General features: G+C 34.4%; 3 protein-coding genes across 3 annotated transcripts; 1 reads left to right on the top strand and 2 right to left on the bottom strand.

The window, feature by feature from the left end:
• Positions 1-989: 989 nt before the first annotated feature.
• On the bottom strand, positions 990-8316 carry LOC108329606 (uncharacterized). The gene is made up of 4 exons (XM_017563900.2): positions 7846-8316; positions 7443-7746; positions 2932-3053; positions 990-1816 (listed from the first exon to the last, which is right to left on the bottom strand). The coding sequence occupies exons 1-4, from the start codon at positions 7969-7971 to the stop codon at positions 1373-1375; spliced, it is 996 nt and encodes a 331-aa protein (XP_017419389.1). The 5' UTR covers positions 7972-8316; the 3' UTR covers positions 990-1372.
• A 6277-nt stretch (positions 8317-14593) lies between these two features.
• Positions 14594-16678, top strand: LOC108328106 (pentatricopeptide repeat-containing protein At5g39710). The gene has a single exon (XM_017561900.2). It carries the CDS (start codon positions 14676-14678, stop codon positions 16218-16220), a length of 1545 nt encoding a protein of 514 aa, XP_017417389.1. The 5' UTR covers positions 14594-14675; the 3' UTR covers positions 16221-16678.
• Positions 16679-17135: 457 nt separating this feature from the next.
• Positions 17136-20765, bottom strand: LOC108328072 (uncharacterized). The gene is made up of 7 exons (XM_017561860.2): positions 20523-20765; positions 20370-20447; positions 20177-20283; positions 19058-19135; positions 18698-18799; positions 17903-17984; positions 17136-17454 (listed from the first exon to the last, which is right to left on the bottom strand). The coding sequence occupies exons 1-7, from the start codon at positions 20665-20667 to the stop codon at positions 17336-17338; spliced, it is 711 nt and encodes a 236-aa protein (XP_017417349.1). The 5' UTR covers positions 20668-20765; the 3' UTR covers positions 17136-17335.
• Between the last annotated feature and the right edge of the window lie 366 nt (positions 20766-21131).

Consider the following 21131-nt stretch of genomic DNA (forward strand, 5'->3'; position numbering starts at 1 on the left):
TTCGCGTTGTGTTGTGTATTCACATTAGATTTACCTTAATTTCGTTGATGACAAAAGCATTCCCTTTTATCAACTTCACTTCTTCCTTTCCACCTACCACAAGTTCTAAATTAGGGATCACAATGGGCGTATTATTAAACTCGCCAGTATTCTTTGATTTTTTTTTAAATTTTAAATATGATTATTTTAAAAAATATTTTTAAAATATAAATTCAAATAAAAAATTGATCAGAAAGTATAATTTATATAAAATTACATAATAAAATACTAGTATAATTAAAATTAGTATTTCTGAAAGATAAATTAAAATACGTTTCATAGTAAACTATAAGTTTAAGTAAAATTCGTCTGTTTAAATAAAATTAGTCTATTTCAAAAATAAATTTAATTCTATAAGTGTTAATAAAAAGTTTAAATCTATAAAATCATATTACAAACAATTATTCAAGCATCATGTTTATAAATTTTCTTTGATAATTTGATTCTAAACAAAGTGGGTAGGTCAAATGTTTATAACTGTTATTTATCCATTAAAAGTACTCATTTAGTATCTACTACGAATTTTGATACAAATCTTTTTGTTAATCCTACTTCCACTTCCTCTTATGCATCACCAACTTCCTCCTTTTTTTTTCAAAAGTAGCAACAAGGTTACATTTTGTCCATAGAAGATTTTTTATTAGATTTGCTTTGATAAACGATAATTGTTTGATTTGTTTGAGGTCGATGTGTGAAAGGGTGGGAGTGGGAAATCTATCGTGGATTTTAATATTGACAATTTTGAAGGGAATGCGATTTTATCTCAAAATAATATCTCTATATTTTGCACTTATTTACATTGTAAGGTTAGAGAATATGAAAAAATTATGTATATTTCAAAATACACTGTCAAATAGAGCAATGAAATATATAACTATTACTTGCTACTTGGTAATAGAAAAGGACTTCCAACCGAACAAGACATTTCAGAAATCAGATTCAACCATACCTTTTGAAGAAAAACTAGCCTCAAAGAAGCCTACAAAAGTTTTTATTTTTGAGATCACAAGAATAGTATGTCTAATAAATCTGACAAAACCAAAATATACTTTACCTCCTATATTTTCATTTACAGTTTCTTTAGTCTCTCGTTTTGGCTAAGGCTCTCACTATTACATGTTCAATACAAAAATTCAATGTGTTATGACTATTACACTTCCTCTTTCCTTTATGTGTCCCTTCCATGGACATGCATCAAAATTAAGCCCCAGCAAAGCCACATTGGTCACATCCCCGACTCTTGTGCTTCACCCTGCTTTCTGCTTCCATTTCTTCCTTTTCTACTTTGAGGTTAAACATTATACCAATTCCCTTATCTTTTGCCTGCTGATAACTAATCATCCCAGTTATTCTCCCATCCATCTTTGTTTGATGATCTAGAAGTAAGGCCGTTTGCCGAAATGCTTGCTGCAAGTGCTGCCGGTGACTTCACTGCCACGTTGTCGTCCCAATCATCATCCCAATCCTGATCCCAACCTTCAGCAGATTCCATATGGGCAGCTGCAGCAGACTCAGGCAGGGCCATTTCAAGCTCTTGATATGGAATCTCATTCTGACGTTTCTTCCTAAAAGCGCAGCAAACCCATGTTGCTCCAATCATTAGGACCATCAATATGAGGAAATAGGCACCATTTACTGGAGTTAAAACTTTGTCATAAGAAGGAAGACGCAGAAAAAAGTTATTTTCAGGTTTATGAAACAGGTGAAGCACACAATCCTCTTTTCCAGCATACAAAGTCAATTGGGTACTTTCACTGCTACTTCGTGTGATGTTGATCTGAAAAAAGAGAGTCCAGAAGCAGTAAGATGGGAACTTTAGAAACGAAATGTAATTGAGTAAAGGAAGAAGTTTTGGTCATCCATTTTATTTCTCATGAAAAACATCTAAAACAATATACATAACACACAAGCTCGAACAGATGATATTGAGACAGCAAGTACAAAACCCAACAAATAAGAGCTTTACACATGAAAGATCACCCTGTTCTTCTTAGACAGATGCATAAGGAAGAGCAAGAAATATGAGCAATGAAGTGATGGTAGTGTAACGGCAAGAGGTGGAATAGTAGTTGACTGGATTTGCAAATTGCACAATTTAAATTATGAATGTTTGTAAAAGAATTACTTTCTTAAGGTAAGTAGATATACACAAACATTATAATCCGAATTCAATTAACTTCAATATTTCCAGAGTATTAAGTTTGGACGAGTTGAACAAAATGAACTGAAATGGAAAATAAGGGAACAGCTAACCCCTTGTGGGAAAGCATTACAGCAGTGGAAAGAGAAAATCATATGGAATGGTGTGCTCCTAGGAACACGACACTTTCAGCCAACATTCCATTGGTTTAAGAGAATTAATTTGAATGAGATTTAATGAAAGTTCAGACTTTCCTTCCTAAAATAAGATGGGTTTTAAATACTATTAAAATTTTGAAGTAAAAAATATTTAAAATCTCTTTCCCTTCATTCCTGTTGCAATTTTCATTCTCCCTTACCCTAGCATAAATGAACAGTCATTAGTGTCCTTTCCATTCTACTTCATAACTTGGTAACTGTTACATAAAGTCAAACGAACACAGATTCTGAAATTTCATTGCTCAGTGAGTCCTGAAAAATAATAAAATTGATTCAATTTACCCAAAACCCTTTGTCAAATGTTCATTGGTATTTTTTAACAAAAGACATTTTGTCTGTCCAAAATAATACTTATGTGTTCAATTTGTCTCACAATAAACAATAAATTGAGACAGTGGTCAGGAAGCAGTATATCTCAGGCCTCTTGCTTCAGTTTGAAGAACAAGGGATAGACACAGTAAAATAGTAACTTCATACACAAATAAAAACATGAATTAAGAAAGAAAGATCAGTTTAAGATAATATGATTAATACCTTTTCCGTTTTACTTTTGTCAACTTCTATATCTCCAAGAATATTTTCAAAATCATTACGAAGCTTCACGTGGATGATGCCATCTCCTTTGTTTTGAAGAAGAACAACCGAGTATTTGGGATCTGGTTGTAGTTTACAAAGAATACGAATACAAAATAAGTTCATAATTTTGACTTTCATGAAAACAATACTACATTAGTTAAAAAATTGACCTATAGTTTCAACACAAGTATCATGCTTTAGTACACCTCAATAATTAGTAGTTAGTATTTCTCCCATTGTTCCACTTAAAAATATAAATACAAAGGAACCAGCCTCAAAAACAAAGGGTACTGGAGGAATCTCCTATTATAAACATCATTTAAAATAGAGAGGTGCATGCAGCAATATTGCTTGCATGCACTGTTTCTATACATGATAAAGGACCAAAGGCTTAAAGTCCACACACACCTAACAGTCAAAATTCTCAAAACAAGCTCGATCAGACTGACTGGTTGAACAGGTTAAACAAAAGCTGATGAATATAGAAGTTTACTTTGCGTCTTACAAGCAATCAATTCTTAAATGAAAGCAAATATGATTATAGTAATTAACTAATCCGTTTCCAGTCTTTTAGGAAAAGGATTAAGCCCAGTTTAAAAACTAGCTCCACCACCACAAGGAATGATTGGTTAAAAATTAAAAGGAAAACTACGTTTTTAGTCCCTATATTATTTTGTCAAACTAAGTTTACTCCTTCTACTTTTAAATTTATGAATTAGTCATCCAACTCTTAACATATATGAAATTATTCTTTCTTTACGCTTAAATTTAACATTTAGGGGTCGGTTTTTGAATGCTAAAAATTAGGACGAGTAACTAAGTTCACATGTTTATCAAAGTTTTGGGACCAATTCATCAATTTGAAATTATAGGGACTAAAACCCAGTTTCACCAAAAGTACAAACACTAAAAACATATAAGTTTTCCAACAGTTGAACAAAGGGTTATATGTTTTTTGATCCTATAAATATTACAAAATGTTGGTTTTAGTTCTTAAAAAAAATGTTAGTTTTTGACTTTATATATCTGTTCATAAAAAATAAATCAATTCAACTTTTTCTCATATGTGTGTGTGTGTTTTTCACAATTATTCTATCTCGTCTTATTTCTCTTTGCACAGTAAATACACGCATTGCCATGGTTTGAAACAAACAGTCTGTAAATAGTAATACATAGTATAGCAAAAAGAATAAACTTATGAGGACCAAAACTAACAAAAAGAATTCCAAAGGACTGAAAAAAACTCTTTGGGTGACTAAAAGCAAATTTAGGCCGTAATAAATTATTACTAGTTTAGCAACAATGACCTAGCCTTTTTATAAAATATTTATTTACACAAAGGGAAGGATAACACAATGGGTATATATGATAAATATTCAATAAGAGTTTAAAGATAAAAGAAAGAAGGGCAAATAGTCGAATCAGAACATCAAGTATTGACATATTTTGTGTTTAGAACAATAAGAAGAAGAAAATCAATCCTAATACAAAAACTTTAATTCTATTAATTTTGTTTCAACTGGTAATGGTTAAGGTAAATAATAGTAACATGCGTTTATTAAAGTATTAAAGAGAATATTAACATTAATATACAATTAAATGTTAATATGCAATTAACCTTGAAGTAACCTTTACTTTTTGTTTTGTAAATTAAAAATCCTTAGTGATTTCTTCAAAGTTAATTGCATATTAACACTAATTTTCACTTTAATAAAAAAGGTAACAATTACTAAGATAAAACATGTATTCAATAACCTTAACTATTGAGAGTTCAAACAATATTAACAGAATTAATTTTTTTGTAATAAGACTGTAGTTCTTTTTTTATTGTACTGTAAACAAAATATGTCAAATACTTGTTGCAGTGAGCTGACTATTTACCCAGTAAAGAAGAAATGGTAAAAAGTTGTCAATGTAGGAAAGGTACCCAATCCCTCGGTATTTTGGTAAAAGGCACCCTGCGTGCTTTACACTGAAAACCAAACACTTGATCTCACAGAAGGCAGTGGCTTACCTCATCCCAAAGAAATGAGAGAATTAGAGTCTCATTCTTTTCTCGCTTTTTTTTAATAACTCATTTATTAAACAATTTTACACCACTCACCAATCAATTTCTCATCCAAAATCTATTAGGTTTTGAAAACTGATTCCACAAGAAGTGTTTTAGAAACCAAAAAACAGAAACAGCTGGGAGATGTTTTCTCATCCTCTTCTGTTTTGTTAAGTGATATCTGATTCAAGGAACAAACTTTTAAAAAATTAGAAAATAGAAACCTGCCCAGGGAAAAAACACTTCCAAATGTGCTTTGGGGGACACGAGTTTAAAAAACAGAAAACAATTTTTGAAATTAGTTAACAAACAAGGCCCTACACTCCACCAAAACCGGTAATGTATTTGGCTTCCAAAACCAATCAAACTAGTTATCAAACTCAAGACTAAAAAATAGCCTAACAAAGAATTCTATTCGGTGTTTGTTAATAGAGGGAGACAATTCATGGGTCCAAGCAAAACCGAAAAGGCCAAAAAGGTTATGGTGGATGGCATTGAAGGTTATTGCAGAACCAAGGCAGCAAAAATAAAAATATAACAGTATGCAAATACACTGATCTTTAAAGCTAAAACACAGTTTCATATGGGCGAATGCAAAATAAAAGTTGTTCACTAGACCCCACAAATGACCAAGTGGCCAGAGAAGGTAACTGGAAAATGAGGAAAATAGGGGAAGAGAAGAAAAGGTGGGGTTGTTCACTTGAAAACGCATGTCACCATAGGTGAAGTTTTGTCAGCAGGGAGAGGAAAGAAAAAAAAAACGAGATCCAAGTGTGCTGAAAATGATAAGATATCAACATTGACGATTCATCATTAGGGTTTCACTGGTCGAGGACATACCCATGAAAATGTATCAGATTGTATCGTAGTGGTCCTTTTTAGGAGGGAACTTTCTGCCATAACCATTTTCCGAATCTGTGTTTCCATGATAATGACTACTGCCACAGGACTACCACAAGAATCCACCATGCCATAAATATATATGGTGTAGCAGAAGAAGCAGAACAATATAAAAACAGATTACTTGCACAACGAAGCACACACTTGATTAACTAAGCAGTGATCACTCATTTACTGCTGACAGGTTAATTTCTCTCAAAGTGTACAACAACAAATTTCTAACTTCTAGAAATTTCCTTTCAGCGACACTAAATCATTATTGAAAATTTGAAATTGTTACAACTAGTAACTGTGAACTATGAGCAATCAGGGTTACCAAAGGCTGGGGGAGGGGAGGTTGGAGGGATTTCATAAACTAAAATTAGTTAATGTAAGGGTTAAAAATAAAAATTTATAGAAGGTAGTTCATACAAATTAACTTGTGCAAAAGCAGTTCAAATGAAATAGCACAAGTTCCCTTAATTCTCTTTCCCTTTTTTTTATTTTATTTAAAATTTATATATAAAAATAGGTAATAAAAAACTTGTAAATTGTCACTAAACTAGTTCAAAATCAAACATTAGGCAAGCAAGAACTAATAATACTTAAGAAGGGATTCTATTTCACATTGATTTTCTTTCAGCGACACTAATTCGTTATTGAAAATTTGAAATTGTTACAACTAGTAACTGATGAACTATGAGCAATCAGGGTTACCAAAGGCTGGGGGAGGGGACGTTGGAGGGACTTTAAAGTATGAATAACTAGAAAAAATTATGAAATAAACTTCTCCATAAACTAAAAAATATGAAATCAAACTTTATGCAAGCAAGAACTAATAATACTTAAGAAGGGATTCTATTTCACATTGATTTGAAGCTAACTTTAAAATTTGTTAAACACTTCTTGAGAATCTAAATTACTCATACAAATTCATTTCACAAAGCCAGGAATCAAATTGAAACCTAAAATCTAAGAACAACAACAATAGCCTTTTCCACTTTGATTAGGAAAGAAAATTTTTGGATCAGTGATAAATTTGAAATCAAGTTAATTCAATAAAACAAGCTTCATTTGCGTTCTTTGAATCGAAGTTGTTCTTTTCTAAAAAAAAGAAGCTATCCTATGAATGGCAGATACAGAGGATGAATTTATTTCCATTTTCTTATAGTGAAAGTGCAGGAAAATTGCCTGAGTATCAAGTGCTTTGAAATGAAATACATAACTGCCAGCACCATTCACAATGTTCTATCAAATGCATGAGCATTCAGTTATCAAACATTATCAATTTGGTAAACAGAATCTAACTAGAATTCCATACCATCGAAAGACTAACCGTTTAATATAGTCATTCTGAACATAGAAAATAAATTATGAGCATGTGCACAGTGAATGTCCTCCAATTATGAGCACATAAACACAAATAACAACCAATAACACGTGGACCAAAACATTAAATACACACTCACAAATAAAGAAACAAACTATTTAACGATGAGACTTAATGAAATAACCAAAAGCAATGCTGAACAGTAAGTACCAGTTTTTAAAACGCAAGCAAGCAAGTCGCCACCATCTGTGCACTTGTTCAAATCCTCACAAGTCTCAGTGGTGGTAGAATGTGAAAGTTTGCCCTTATTTTCCACCTTCCCTTGTTTCTGATCCTTATGACCGCCATCACCATCCTTTTTCGGTGGAGGAGGTACATTCGGAGGAGGAACTGCATTCTTTTGTCCATCATTTGCATTACCCACTGTGGGTAAAGGTTGTGGTTGTGGTTGTGGAACAGGGGAAACAGGACTATCCCTATTGACCGTGTTGGTTCCACCAACAGGGTTTGGATCCTAAAGGCGAAAACTTTATTCAACCATCGTAAGAAAAATAAAAAAGTTTAAAATAAATGGAAACTATTCAAAGCACGGAAGCATAAGAAAGAAACTAACCTTTGTTTTGGCATCGTTAGGATCAGCAGCAATCAACCTTCGGAGTTTCAGAACAAAGGAGGCGTCAGAAACATCAGATATAACCATAGGCAACAATAAAAGTAACAGCAAAGCGTGTGTTCTCATTGTGATCGAGCTGCAACACTCTCAAACACACACCTTCGATGGAAAAATAGGGAGGAACGTGAATACAGGAAGAGGAATCAGAGGAAACCCTTTTCAGATTGAAATCAGAGGGTGGCGTGGTAGTGGAAAAACGGATGGAAAACTAAAAATTAAAATCAATAAAGAAGCCCTTTGGAATGGAATCTGAAAGAGAAGGAAGAAGAAAAACTGAGGAAATAGAGATTGGGGTTGAGATTGTAACCAGAAATGGTGAAGTGAGAATTAGGAAAAGAAAAAATGGAAGACTTGACGCAGTCTACTTCATCATGGATACTCTCTCAGGAGAGACATTGAAACGAGGCGAAGAACGCGTATACCCCATTATGGGCTGGATTCGTGTTGGAAATGGGTCTGGCTGGTGAGAATGCCCGTTGTTCTGCCGGCTATTACTTTCTACAACCCCCTAATTACTAATTGCATCCCACATTATTAAAAAGACTAAAATACTCTTTCTCACCGTACCATACTACATACTACCGCTGTTACGGCTGTCACTTCCATAACCACTAAAGAAAAAAATGAAAAACGCTGCAAAATAACAAAAAGCTACATGTAATTGTATTTACAATTATTATTTTATTAATTTTTTTCTTGTGTGCTAATTTGATATTTATTAACTTTTATCAATTACACACTATAAAAGATTGACAATTTGAATATTCTAACATATTTTTCGCTACCATGTTCTCTTTGTTTTTTAGTTTTAAATTTGTTATTGTTTTTAAGATTATGTGATTTTGGCCTTGAAGTAAACTATTTAAAGTATATAATAATTTAATTTTGAAAAACAAAAACATCTTCAACGAGACTATCCACTAGAACATAATTTACAAAGTAACACAGTTTATTTTATTTTAATAGAGTTTTGTGACACAGTTAATAAAATTTCTCATAAAAAAATTAATTGCATATTATTTTTACTAAAAATTTGTGAATATTGTAGGACCAAGTAATTGATGATTAACTTATGTAAATTTTAGTTACATGAAAAGAGACTTGATTTGCGTAAAACCCTGAAAATGACACCTCGAAGGGAGGGATAGATGTCTCAATCAAAAGAGATTTAATATTTTATAGAATTTCCCAAACCACAGCTCATCTCATTTTCTCATAAATCTACATCTCTCTAAAAACTCAAACCTCTACCTTTTCTCCTTCTTCTCTCTAGAAATTCTTCATCTCCTTTCATCTTTTCCTCAAACAACCACCGTCTAAGCAATTTGGGAGTCAAGATCTTCAATCTCCATCGATCAAAGTCTGGTTTAGAGTTGGTAAATCTTGTTTTCTTAAATTATTGTTAGATTCTGTAACTTTTAAACACATGCAAGCCAAGTTTCTGGTTGCATGTGTTCATCAGTGTTCTTTTCCCAATTCTGATCACATTTTTGGTCCTTTGGTTGAACTCTTCTCATCAATCGGTGAGCTTTAGGTGTTTATAGAATTTTTGAAATTAGGCACAAATTTCTAGAGGATAGAAGTTGTTCGGTCTGTTTGAGGTAAGGGAAGTTAGTAATTTAATTAACGTTTTCTGTATTGGAATTGGTTGTTTAAATGTATGCATGTATGATTGAAAGATTGTGTTGATTTATATGTATGATCGAGGTCCTGTGAACTGTTCGTTTTTTTTTTGCTGAAATGGTGTTCGGTTGGTACTTGGTTGCAGAAAGTAAATGAGAGGAATTGAGAAGTTGAACCTAAAAATGAAATTTGGTAATGAATTGTGTCTGAGCATGTTTAGTTAGATTGGTTAGAGTCTTTAAGTTCTTCGGTAGGGTATGGGAAGTGAGAAATCTGACTTTGGGTTCTTGGGTTCTTATTTCTATGTATTTTAAGGAGAAATTTGTCATAAAACTCTTTAGATTAGTGTTATTGAAGTTTAAGTATATCCAATTAGGTGTGTATCGATATATGATTCAAGTTGTGAGGATTTGAAGTTAGCCAAAGTGTTTACAAATGGTCATGTTGGGTGTTGTTCATAATTCTGCAGAAGTTCTGCAGAATTATGCAGAATGCTGAAATGGTTAGTGTTGACCGTTCGTCCTTCTTCTACGTTCGGTTATTAATTGGGTTCGGTTTCTTTGAAGTCCTCCCAGTTCATGATCGTTCGGCCTTAGTAGCGCTCGGTCTCGGTAGTGCTTGTTTTGTACTACCGCTCGGTCTCGGTAGTGCTCAGTCATATGCCAGCACTCGGTCTTAGTAGTGCTCGGTGATGCACTAAGCACTCGGTCTTGTACTAACCGTTATGCTAGTGATAGCGCTCGGTCATGTACTGTCTTGGTAGTGCTCAATCTTGTACTAGCGCTCGTTCTTGGTAAGTGCTTGATCTTGGTAGTGCTCGGTCTTGTACTAGCACTTGGTCTAGATAGTGCTCGGTCTTGCACTAGTACTCGATTTGGTATTTGTGTTCGGTCTTAACTACGTTCGGCCTCTGATGTGCCTTACCTGTTAACGATCTTTTGGTCTCTCTTAGTGGTCGGTCCTAAATAGTGTACAACCACTTCTTTAGTCTTATCTGTTATGAATCGTTCGGTCCTGTCCTTTGGGAAGTGAGTAATCGGTCTCCACCAGTCACAAAGTGTTCGGTCTAAGCCGATAGTGTTCGGCATAAGGTAAAAACGTTCGGTTTAACTCTAGTTTTCGATTGTTCTAGTATTCGGTCTTAAAATTGTGTTAGGCTCATGCTTAAGTCTTGCTCTTAAATGACCGTTCGGTTATGTTATTATGTAGGGAAAGTTTCTCCCGTTCCGTCGTATTCAAGAATGTTGGTTGTTTTACTGATCAATTTGATTATACTTAAATGTGATATGAATTGAATAGTATGGATATGAAGAAGTATGATGTGATTTGTATTATATGGATATGAATGAGTGTTCCAAGGAGGAATATCTCAAAAATGGTTATGGAATTGTAAAGTATGAATATGGTCAGACTAAGCTGTCGTTCATCCTGACATTCTAATGGTCACCAAGTCTCAAGTAAAGAATGGTGGCGCATGTGGTGAGAATAGCAGGAGGCCTGGTTACATATAGCTTGGGGTTCCAGCTATCAAACTAAACTCATGTTTAGACTTGGGTTTCCAGCTACAGTGAGGGATGAAGGGCTAACCTCGTGTGGCGGCTTGAGTTTCCAACTGTGGTAATTCTGATGATTTTTCAGATTACCTTTCCACGAGTGCAAGAACGCCGTAGCTACATAATTCATACAGTCTGGACAATCAGAGTAAAGTGAACAATCAATGCATGCATTGTTGTATGATTATGGTTGGAAATGTATGATTGTTTGTTGCATGAGGGACTTATTGATTTATATCAGATTTATGTGAGTTATCTGTTTACATAGTTAATTAAATTACACTAGCTTACCCTTATTTTCTTGTCTTGTCATGTTGTCCGTTCGGTCGTCCTTGTCTTTGTGATGATCACTTTGTGGGTGTGAGCAGAAGGCGCAGAAGCTTCTCTGGAGCAGGCGCTGGCAGAAAAGGATGGTCTCCGCTGAGAGTAAGACCATTCGGTCTTGACTTTGTTTGGTATTTAGTATAGGACCGTTTGGTTAATACACTTCTTGTATGACCGATCAGTCTGTCCTTTGGGTTGTATCAGTGTAGGTTTCTGTAAAGTTTTTAATTTAGGGTTATTTTAGGATAACTGTAAGTTAAACTTTATTTCCTGTAATTGTTCTATTTTTATTGTAAATATAAGTACTCTGGAATATGGTTTGCAGCTATATTTTTGCAGCTATATTTTTGGAATGTTACAATTTGTTTTGTATTTAATTAATAACTAATAAGTTATTATGTTCATAAATATTTTTATATAAAATTTAGTGGTATATATTTTTTTAAATGAAGTATGAATTTAATTTTATAAATCTAACTTTTTATACAGAACAAAATCTGTAAATAAAACTAATACATATCCTTTTTGGTGCAGCTTCTTTGGCACATAATCTTCCAAAAAGAATAGAAAAGATGAAACATATTTTCTTTGAGGCAAGAAAGAATAAAGTGTTGCATATAATTATATAGCTTCTCGAATACGAAGTTAAGATCCCTAACATACACTCAATAATGTTTTTTTTGTTTAATTAATTTAAACTCAGCAACAAGCAAAATGAAAGAAATTGAAATTACGAAATTCATATCATCAAGTATTATAAATAGATAAATAAATAGAAATTACGAAATTCATATTATCAAATTTTATACTTTTTAATAAATTTTATACTTTTAATTATTTAAGTGTTGTCCTTAAGATTACCGCTAACAAAATTCTATTAGTGATTATACTTGATTCAACTGAATATGAATCATCACTGATCTGTTTTCAAAAAGTTACTTAAAATCGATTTCAATAATATTAGTTGTAAACTGTTTAACTTAATTAAAAGGTTTAATTGCTTCCTTTGTCCCCAGTTTGGTTGAATTGTGTCAAATTCATCCTCATTTTTAAAAAAGTTTCATTATCGTCCTCACGTGGTGTAAAAGTTTCATTGTCGTCCTCACGTGGTGTAAAAGTGTCAATTGAATCCAAACATAGAAAAAATTTGTGTCAAAGTAGTCATTTTTTCTATATCTCTGTGTCTTCCTTTCATACAATCAAGTACAGATATTCATTTTACCTTATCCAATTTAAGGCTTTTCATAGCTCCAGAGAAGTGACATATGAAAGGAAGACACAGAGATATAGGAAAAATGACTACTTTGACACAGATTTTTTCTATGTTTGGATTCAATTGACACTTTTATACCACGTGAGGACGACAATGAAACTTTTTTAAAAATGAGGATGAATTTGACACAATTCAACCAAACTGGGGACAAAGGAAGCAATTAAACCTAATTAAAATTATACTTTAATTATTTCGTGTTTATCAGATTTGGACCTATAATTCAAATCAAACCAATGAATTTAGTTTAGATTGGTTTCATTAATTATATATTTTTAATTCAAACTCAACCTAACTACAACTTGTATTATATATATCTTTTCCAATCCAAACTAGTTTAAAGTACTTTTTAACTTGTGTTATATATATTAATATTAATACACATTTAAGACAGAAAAGCTTAATTTTTTTGAGTTTTTATTTATTTTTAAAAAAAAATTTGATCTTCATACATTACATTACCAAATGTCTTATTTTTGATAGTGTGCTTCATCATCAATTTTTTACTATATTTTGGATCAAAAAGTTAGTGATAAATAAAGAGACATCTATTAGAAACTAAATAAATAATTTGCGACTAAAAATAAATAATATTTTTATCCTGCATTACTGTAAAATTAAATATTTATACTAAATAAAGAACATGCAAATATAAAACCTTAAGAAAGTATTTGACAGGTTTGAATTGTTGGAGAATCGAAAAATTGAATTATAGTGAAAAGACGTGTGTTTTGGTGCGAAAATTGATTTTGGAAGTTATGACTTGAATGAAAACACTGAAAATGGTGGTTTTGAAAAATGGCGAGAATGGTGAATCTGATACTTTGTTTAGACAAGGACGACTCTTCCAACCAATCTTTAACCTAACAAAAGCAGAAAAGGAAGAAGAAAGAGACTCACTCACTCACTCCACACACACATCAAGTAAAAACATGCAAACCCTTTAAGCCTGCAACCGTCAAATTTCACTTATAAACAAGTGAGAACAAGTGTTGGTCGGAACCACAGCGCGGAAAATGGAAGTGGTCGGAACGAGGTTTGGCGACCGACAGAGCAGTTTGTTGGACGAGTTCGAGAGGCTGTCGTTTGAGGCACACGCGGCACAGCTCAGCAGGGTGATGTTGGGTCGCAGCCTCTCAGAACCAAAGTTGCAGAAGTCACACCCGCGACTCATCAGCGCTGCTCCGATACCTCTGGTGAATCAAGTGCTGATGCAAGCGCCACGTCATCGTGGTGGTGGAGGTGGATCAGGGTTTCACAAGGTGTTGAAGAAACTGCTGAAACCATTTATCGGTAGGAAGAGAGAGGGAAGAAAACAAGCCTCCGTTGATAAGGATTTGCTGTCTTTCAAGGCCTTTAGCAAATCACTGCGCTTCTGATATCTAGTACTATATGCTACCAAAGTTTTCATTATGATCATCATTTTTATTATTACCGTCTATATATATATATATATATATATATATATATATATATATTATTGTGCATAATGCATTACTGCTATATGTCTCCACAACATTTAGTTTCAGACATATGGAACTGGTTTCTGTTCCTGCATCAGAAACATGGTTTTGATCCCAGAATGCTTTTGTTTTAGGGGATTACCCTACGCTGAATGTAAAGTTCTTCACTGTTCATCAAGAAGCTCCCAACTGAATGCACAAAAATGGAAGGCAGCTTATGCATATGGTGATATACTGAGAGTTTTATTCTTTTCAATAAATGAAATGTTTTGTTCAGGACACTTTTAATTTACAATCATGTACATTTCATATAAAATTCATTGTATATTTTATGCTCAATTAGATACCTTTTATATTTTGTTTTGTCTTTGTTTTCTATTCTGATGTTATTTTAAACGGAAGACTAAAACCAAATGAAAAAGACAAAAAGGTTTGTGTCAGAAAAGAAAAGGTTTCATTTATCCCGAAAGGAAGAGAAGATAAATATCAAAGACAGAGAGAGAGACACACACAACAACGCTTCCTCCTTCAAAGTTAATGGTCATGCCTTCTTCAATTCCAACGTGCTACCATGTTTTACAATCTTGTATTCTAAATACCCCTCTTTTCACAGATATTGCTACGAAAATCAACATTTCCACCCGTAGTATCCGAGCACGAAAGATATCCCTCTCGCTCTCTGCCACTTACCCTTCACCCATCACACATACAACAATAAATGACCTCAATTTTGAGGACAGAGCCACTAGGTTTCGAATCAAAGGTCTTGTCCACAGGATCACAACCTTGTCATCCTCCAACAACAAAATCCAAATGCTACAAATCCTAGAGAAAGACCCTGAATTCCAAACCATATCAGATTTCAATCTCCTTCTCATGGCCCTGGTAATTGCACAAGAGCTTGATATTTGTCTCAGTCTCTTCGCAAAGCTCCCCTCTTTCCAACTTGTGCCAGATTGTTGTACCCACTCCATCATGATAAGGTGCCACTGTGAGAAAAACGACATGGATGAAGCCAAGAGGGCATTGGACACTGCTCTGGAAAAAGGATTTCGACCGGATGCTGCAACCTTCACCGTTCTCATAAGCTCCCTTTGCAAAAGGGGGAGAGTGAACAAGGCAAGGGAGGCTTTTGAGGCCATGGGAAGAAAGGGTTATAAGGCCGGTGTTCAGGCAAAGAATTGCTTGCTCAAGGGTTTGTCCTATGTGGGGAAGGTGGATGAAGCACTTGAGATGTTGATGGGTATGAAGGGAACCTCATTGGAGCCAGATATTTATTCTTTCACTGCTGTGATGGATGGATTGTGCAAAGTGGGGAGGTCAGGTGAAGCAATGGAGTTGCTCGATGAAGTTGTTGGAATGGGATTGGAGCCCAGTGTGGTCATGTTTAACACCTTAATTCAAGGGTATTCTAGAGAGGGGAGACCAGTGGAGGGTGCCGCCGTGCTGGAGCTGATGAAGGAGCATGAGTGTATTCCTGATTGTGTTAGTTACAACACTGTGCTACATGGGTTGTTGAAGTGGAATGAAGTTCTAGCAGCCCTTGGGGTGTACAAGAAAATGGTGGGGCTTGGGTTGGAGGTGGATGTGAGGTTGATGGGGACTCTGGTGAGGCGTTTGTGTAAGAGGTCAAGGAGGAAAAACAGTCTTCTTCAGGATGCATATGATGTGTTTGAGAAAATGAAAGAGAGGGGTCCAGTGGTTGACCAGCGGACATTTGAGGTGATGATCCAGGCACTGTGTGTGGGGAAGAGATTTGATCATGCTTTTGCAACTGTGAATGAGATGGTTGAATTAGGATATTCTCCGGAGGCAATTACCTTTGACAAAGTGATTCTAGGGCTTTGTGCAGGAGGAAGAGTGGATGATGCAGTGTCAACTTTGGTCCTTTTGCATGCAAGTGGGGGAATTCCCAGTAAAATTTCTTATGATGTGCTGATCAAAGAACTGAATGAAGAGGGCAGACTGTTTTGTGCTTGTAATTTGTTTGGTTCTGCCCTGAAGCTAGGTGTTTTCCCTACTAGGGAACCTAGGCTAAATGTAATCGGGTGGGAGGAACTGCAAGTGACTAGGTTGAGTTAGTTATTCAGGTTAATGTAGATTAAAGACGCTGACTTGGAAATTTAGTTGCAACATACTAACAAGTGGATGAGGAATTTCCTGTAAAGGGCAACAGAGTTTGTGAATGGGACGAAAGCAGGCAAGTCATGTTATGAGTATTGGAGGGCAAAGCTACAAGTTAAGTTCAATTCCTCTGTTAAGATGCAATGATGTTACTGACGTTCACAAAAAGAGTTGCAATTACAAGAGATTTAGATGAACCGAGTTGTGGAAAGAGAAGTGCTACTTCTGCTCTGAGTGGAGAAGAGGTGTAGATGCAATACCATTATTGTTGTGTTTAGATCATAAGGGGTTTGCCGTTGGCTTGTGACAAAGCTATGGTGAGTTAGACATTTAATAAGTTGGTTATCGATATCTCATGTGTACAGATAAAGTTCGTCGTTTGAACTGAGATTATAAGGTGTCATGACTATCTAAAATACTCGATACTACAAGTTATGGGCACAAACTACACAAATAAACCTGAACTTATTGCCATATGATTACACACTTTTCTTTAAATTATCATGTTAAATTAGATGACAACCATATGCATCTTTAGACAAGTTTCTCCAATAAAAACATTTAGGAAAAGAAGAAATTTTCCGCAAACTAAAATTAATTCACGTACAAGTTTAAAATAATTTTTTTTTAAGTTGCAGGAGAAAACTTCTATACACTAACATATATATTAGATCTTTTTAATTTATGAAAAAAATTCATTTCGTTTATTTTTATGGAAGTGTTTATCGAAAATGTTGTCAACTTTTAACTAGTTCCAATAAAAAAATGAAAACAATGTACATATCGTATAAGCTGATTTTCTTTTTCATTGCACGGAACAATTTCAAGGTTACTATGCCTGGGTTTTTTCTGTAAGAACGTTATGTACCATAATTATAGCCGAATCACTGTAAGAACTTGAGTATCGCAAATATATTACAACACAATTTTAACTCAATGTTATAGAAGACTGCCAGTTTGCTAATGTTAATGAACGTAATCCATCTTCATTGGTAAATTATTTCCTAAAAAGTTAAAAGAACAAAATGAACAAGAATTCTCGGGATTTGGATTACAAAATTTGATGCGAAATCTTAAGCACGGCTCATGTACTGTCCAGTTCTTGAATCAACTAATATTTCATCACCGACATTTACAAAAAGTGGGACATTGACAACAGCGCCAGTGTCGAGTGTGGCCGGTTTTGTTCCACCTGTCAATCAAATTTTGTCATCAGAGACTTAGTAAGTTCTACAAGGAAAGGTAAGAAGAAAATTTATACAGGACAATGGAGGGAAACAAACAGTAAATATCATAATGGGGTATCACACCGTGTTCCCTTTGATAACAGGTTTGATTAATAAGCCTATCCTGACCACTATTCAATACATCTTAGCTTTTATAAGACCAACAATAAAACTATTCAAACTGCTTTTTCTTAATGGATTTCTGATGCCAAATTGTGAATTATGCATTTAGAGGAACTCATCGCTTGACAGATCCATAAAGACCATTATAAGGATCATCTTCTAGCTGATGAGAGACAATATTTTCATTTTATTGTAGCAATTTTTTTTGGCTACAAATATGGTTTACAATGTTTGCAATATAAATTGGTCATAATAGTAGAAGTTTGCAGTATAAACAAAATGGTATATCACCTTGGGCTGTGTCACCCTTAAGTCCTGGGTCCACGTCAACTACAGTAAGCTTAACTGTGATAGGGAGATCAACATCAATAACCTGAAAAAATATCAAGTGACAACCTGTTAAACAAGAACAGTTGCAGCAACTGCACATATCTTTTTATTTTTAAATGCAATACTGCTAATCAGAAAATGCTCCTCTAGCGTGATTTTGTCACTGAAGTGATCATGCAAAGGTGTCTCTACTCTTAGACGATAGTAGGTTAAGATCACAGTATACTTTAAATCAGATCAAGGACGTATACTAAAACCACACTACTCACTCTGGACAGAAAAAATAAAGTCATGTTAGAGAAGCCTTGTACCTCCTAATCTATGCATAAGCAAGAATCTTAGTTACCATGCAAAGCACATCTAAAACCACTAATAACTATTAGAGCACACTTTGAACCGATCAAGCGTGAAAAAAACAATTAAGTTTAATCTCAGCAGCCTGGACAAAACAGCATTTGGGAGAAACAAAAATTCAAGAGTATAATTATATAAAAATATATAACTCCATAACATGTATGTACCACTGCAGACCAAGATCATTCAAGCTTTCAGGAAAAAAAAATGCAGCCCTTCTATAAAAGTGAAACACCATTAAAGTGGATAAAAGTTGCAACCAACAAATTTAAAGATATTTAAATAAATAAAAATTTGAGAACCAGGCCACTTCTTGTCCTATAACTTTTATCATAAGTGGTCTGGAAAATTAAAAGTCTGAGACACTGCAAGGCATAATATATTATGAGAGGACATTGTTACTTTTCCATTCCATAACAGCAAATTGCAGTCCATTCCTTCTTTTAGCCACTTTGTTCTGTCTCCGATTTCCTTTTCACCCAGACGAAACTCCTCGTATGTACTCTGCGAAAATTAAAACAAGCAAATTAAACAGAGGCAATGGCAAAACTAAGTACATTATTCGTTAGTTAACTAATTGCAAGTAATAAATGAAAAAGAACTATTGGAAAAGAGAGAATAAACCTAATTGAATTATTTTATAAATCTTCACAATAGTCTTGAGTTCGTAACCCATAGGTAGAGATTATATTTAGTCAGAAACAGCAAAATGTACATATCTATAATTTGTTAGTTTATATAATCATGCGTCGCAGATAATACCAAGTCCATGAAGACAAATTGAGCACCATCTTTATACGTGAACTGCTTTGTTTCCTTGTATACATCTGCTAGGTCAATCTGTCAGAAAAGGGAACAAATGAAATGAGAAAAGGTAAACCCAAAAATCCAAATTTTTAGCAACTACCTGAAAAATAGTCTCACCCATCTTTATTTTTTAATGGAGAAAGGTAACAAAAAGCATAAGTCTTGGAATGTCAGCTTCGGGACTATTTGGATACAAAGTAAAAGTGTTTTTAAGATCTTTCATACTGGAAATCTAGAACTTTTTTTCAGTAGAGAAACTCCTCTACATTGGTGATTTAAAGTAAGGACAACCCATGTTTCATAAAGACAACAGCTACATTGGTGATATCATCTCTCTACTTGACACGGGATCTCAATCCTTGAGAGTAATTACTCTTGCACACTAAGATGTTTCACTTCACATTTGTAGTCAACTTTTTCATACATAGTTATTTTTGAGACACTGACAACAAACTTTATAAGCCACAGTTAAGGCGAAGCGAAGGTGGTAACTCTTAAGCTGACTTACCAGGGATAATCCTATCTCCTTCCATCTCTAGCCCCAAAAGACACTACTCAATTGATCTTCCTTTGAATCTAGAAATCAAATTATTCCATCCCTCAAAACAACCTCGTATTGCTTAAGAATCAAGTTCAAGGATAGTTTATAAACATCTTTTCTTGACTCACTAAAACAACTTTTAAGGACAACCACAAATGCCCACGAATGCCCACAAAAGCCAAAGTTAAAAATAGCTCAAACGCCATGAGTCTAACATAATACCAACTTAAGATCGGAACACAAATTAAATACAGTGGTGGATATCCAAACATGCACTATAACAATTCAATCAACCGTTCCAGTCAACACTCCAGAGGTAATCCTCTGAGTCATTGACAACCAACCACTGCCACAGGTCGCAATTAAGGAGAGCCATGGGTGATGACAATTAAACGGACTTTCCAACAAAAAACAAAACTTATCTCCCTCAATCCCCAAAACTAAAGACAGAACCCAAACAGTCATCTATTGAACCTATAAATAAAATCAAACGCAGTGATTAAGCAGAAGCATTGCAATTTTATGTTCATTACCGAGCTTCCAGCTCTAAATGTTTTCTCCACCGTGTTCCCCGTGATATAATTCTTCAACTTGGTCCTCACAAACGCCGCACCTTTTCCAGGCTTAACATGGAGAAATTCTAAAGCGTGCAACGCAAGCCAAGTCAAGAACCGTCACAATCCAGAGCCAAAACCACCGTTCACAAGTGCGGCAAAAAAAAAATACCTATCACGCGCCAAGGAGCACCATCGACTTCGAGGTTGGTGCCCACCTTGATGTCGTTGCTGGTCAAGGCGTAAATTCCTGAAAGAAAGGGCACACGTCAGCAAAGAGTGGAACATGGTCAGAGAAAGCGTGGAAAGGAACGAGGTGACTCACTGAAAAATCGGGGTTTAGAAGAAGAAGGGGTTCGCATTGGAAGAAGAGAGGGGAACGAAGAGGAGGAGGAGGAAGCTGTGAAACTCGACATTGAAGAGGAAAATGCCGAAAGGTTAAGCTTCAAGTTTGCGATTCCCGCCACCATTGTTGCTCCAAACTGTAAATGCTTCTTTCTTGGTGTTGTTCTTACAAAGAAGATAAGAGACTTTCTTCTGTTTCGCCACCTGAACACCACTTTGGCTCAATTTACGTGTTTCCAACAAAATTTAAAAACATATTTTTTTTTATTATTTTCTTTTAAATTCAATTTTACAAGATTTTTTCGTTTTTTCTAAATTTAAATTATTCCTTTTAGTTACCAATTTCAATCTTGCAAACCGTATAATAAATGTTTATTTTAAATAATTAAAACTTTTAATAAAATATATTTATTTATAATATTTATATTCTATTCTACAACTATTATGAATATTTTTCATTCTTTTTGTGCAAAATACAAGAGTTTTGAGACACCTAACTAGTAATAGCCTGTGATCTGTTTCCAACTTTCGGGTTTAGAAATATTTTTCAACCTCTATTAATTTCCAAAACAAATTAGTAAAAGAGAAT

Source organism: Vigna angularis, chromosome 2 (assembly GCF_016808095.1).
Source record: "Vigna angularis cultivar LongXiaoDou No.4 chromosome 2, ASM1680809v1, whole genome shotgun sequence".
In the NCBI taxonomy this organism is placed as follows: Eukaryota; Viridiplantae; Streptophyta; class Magnoliopsida; order Fabales; family Fabaceae; genus Vigna; species Vigna angularis.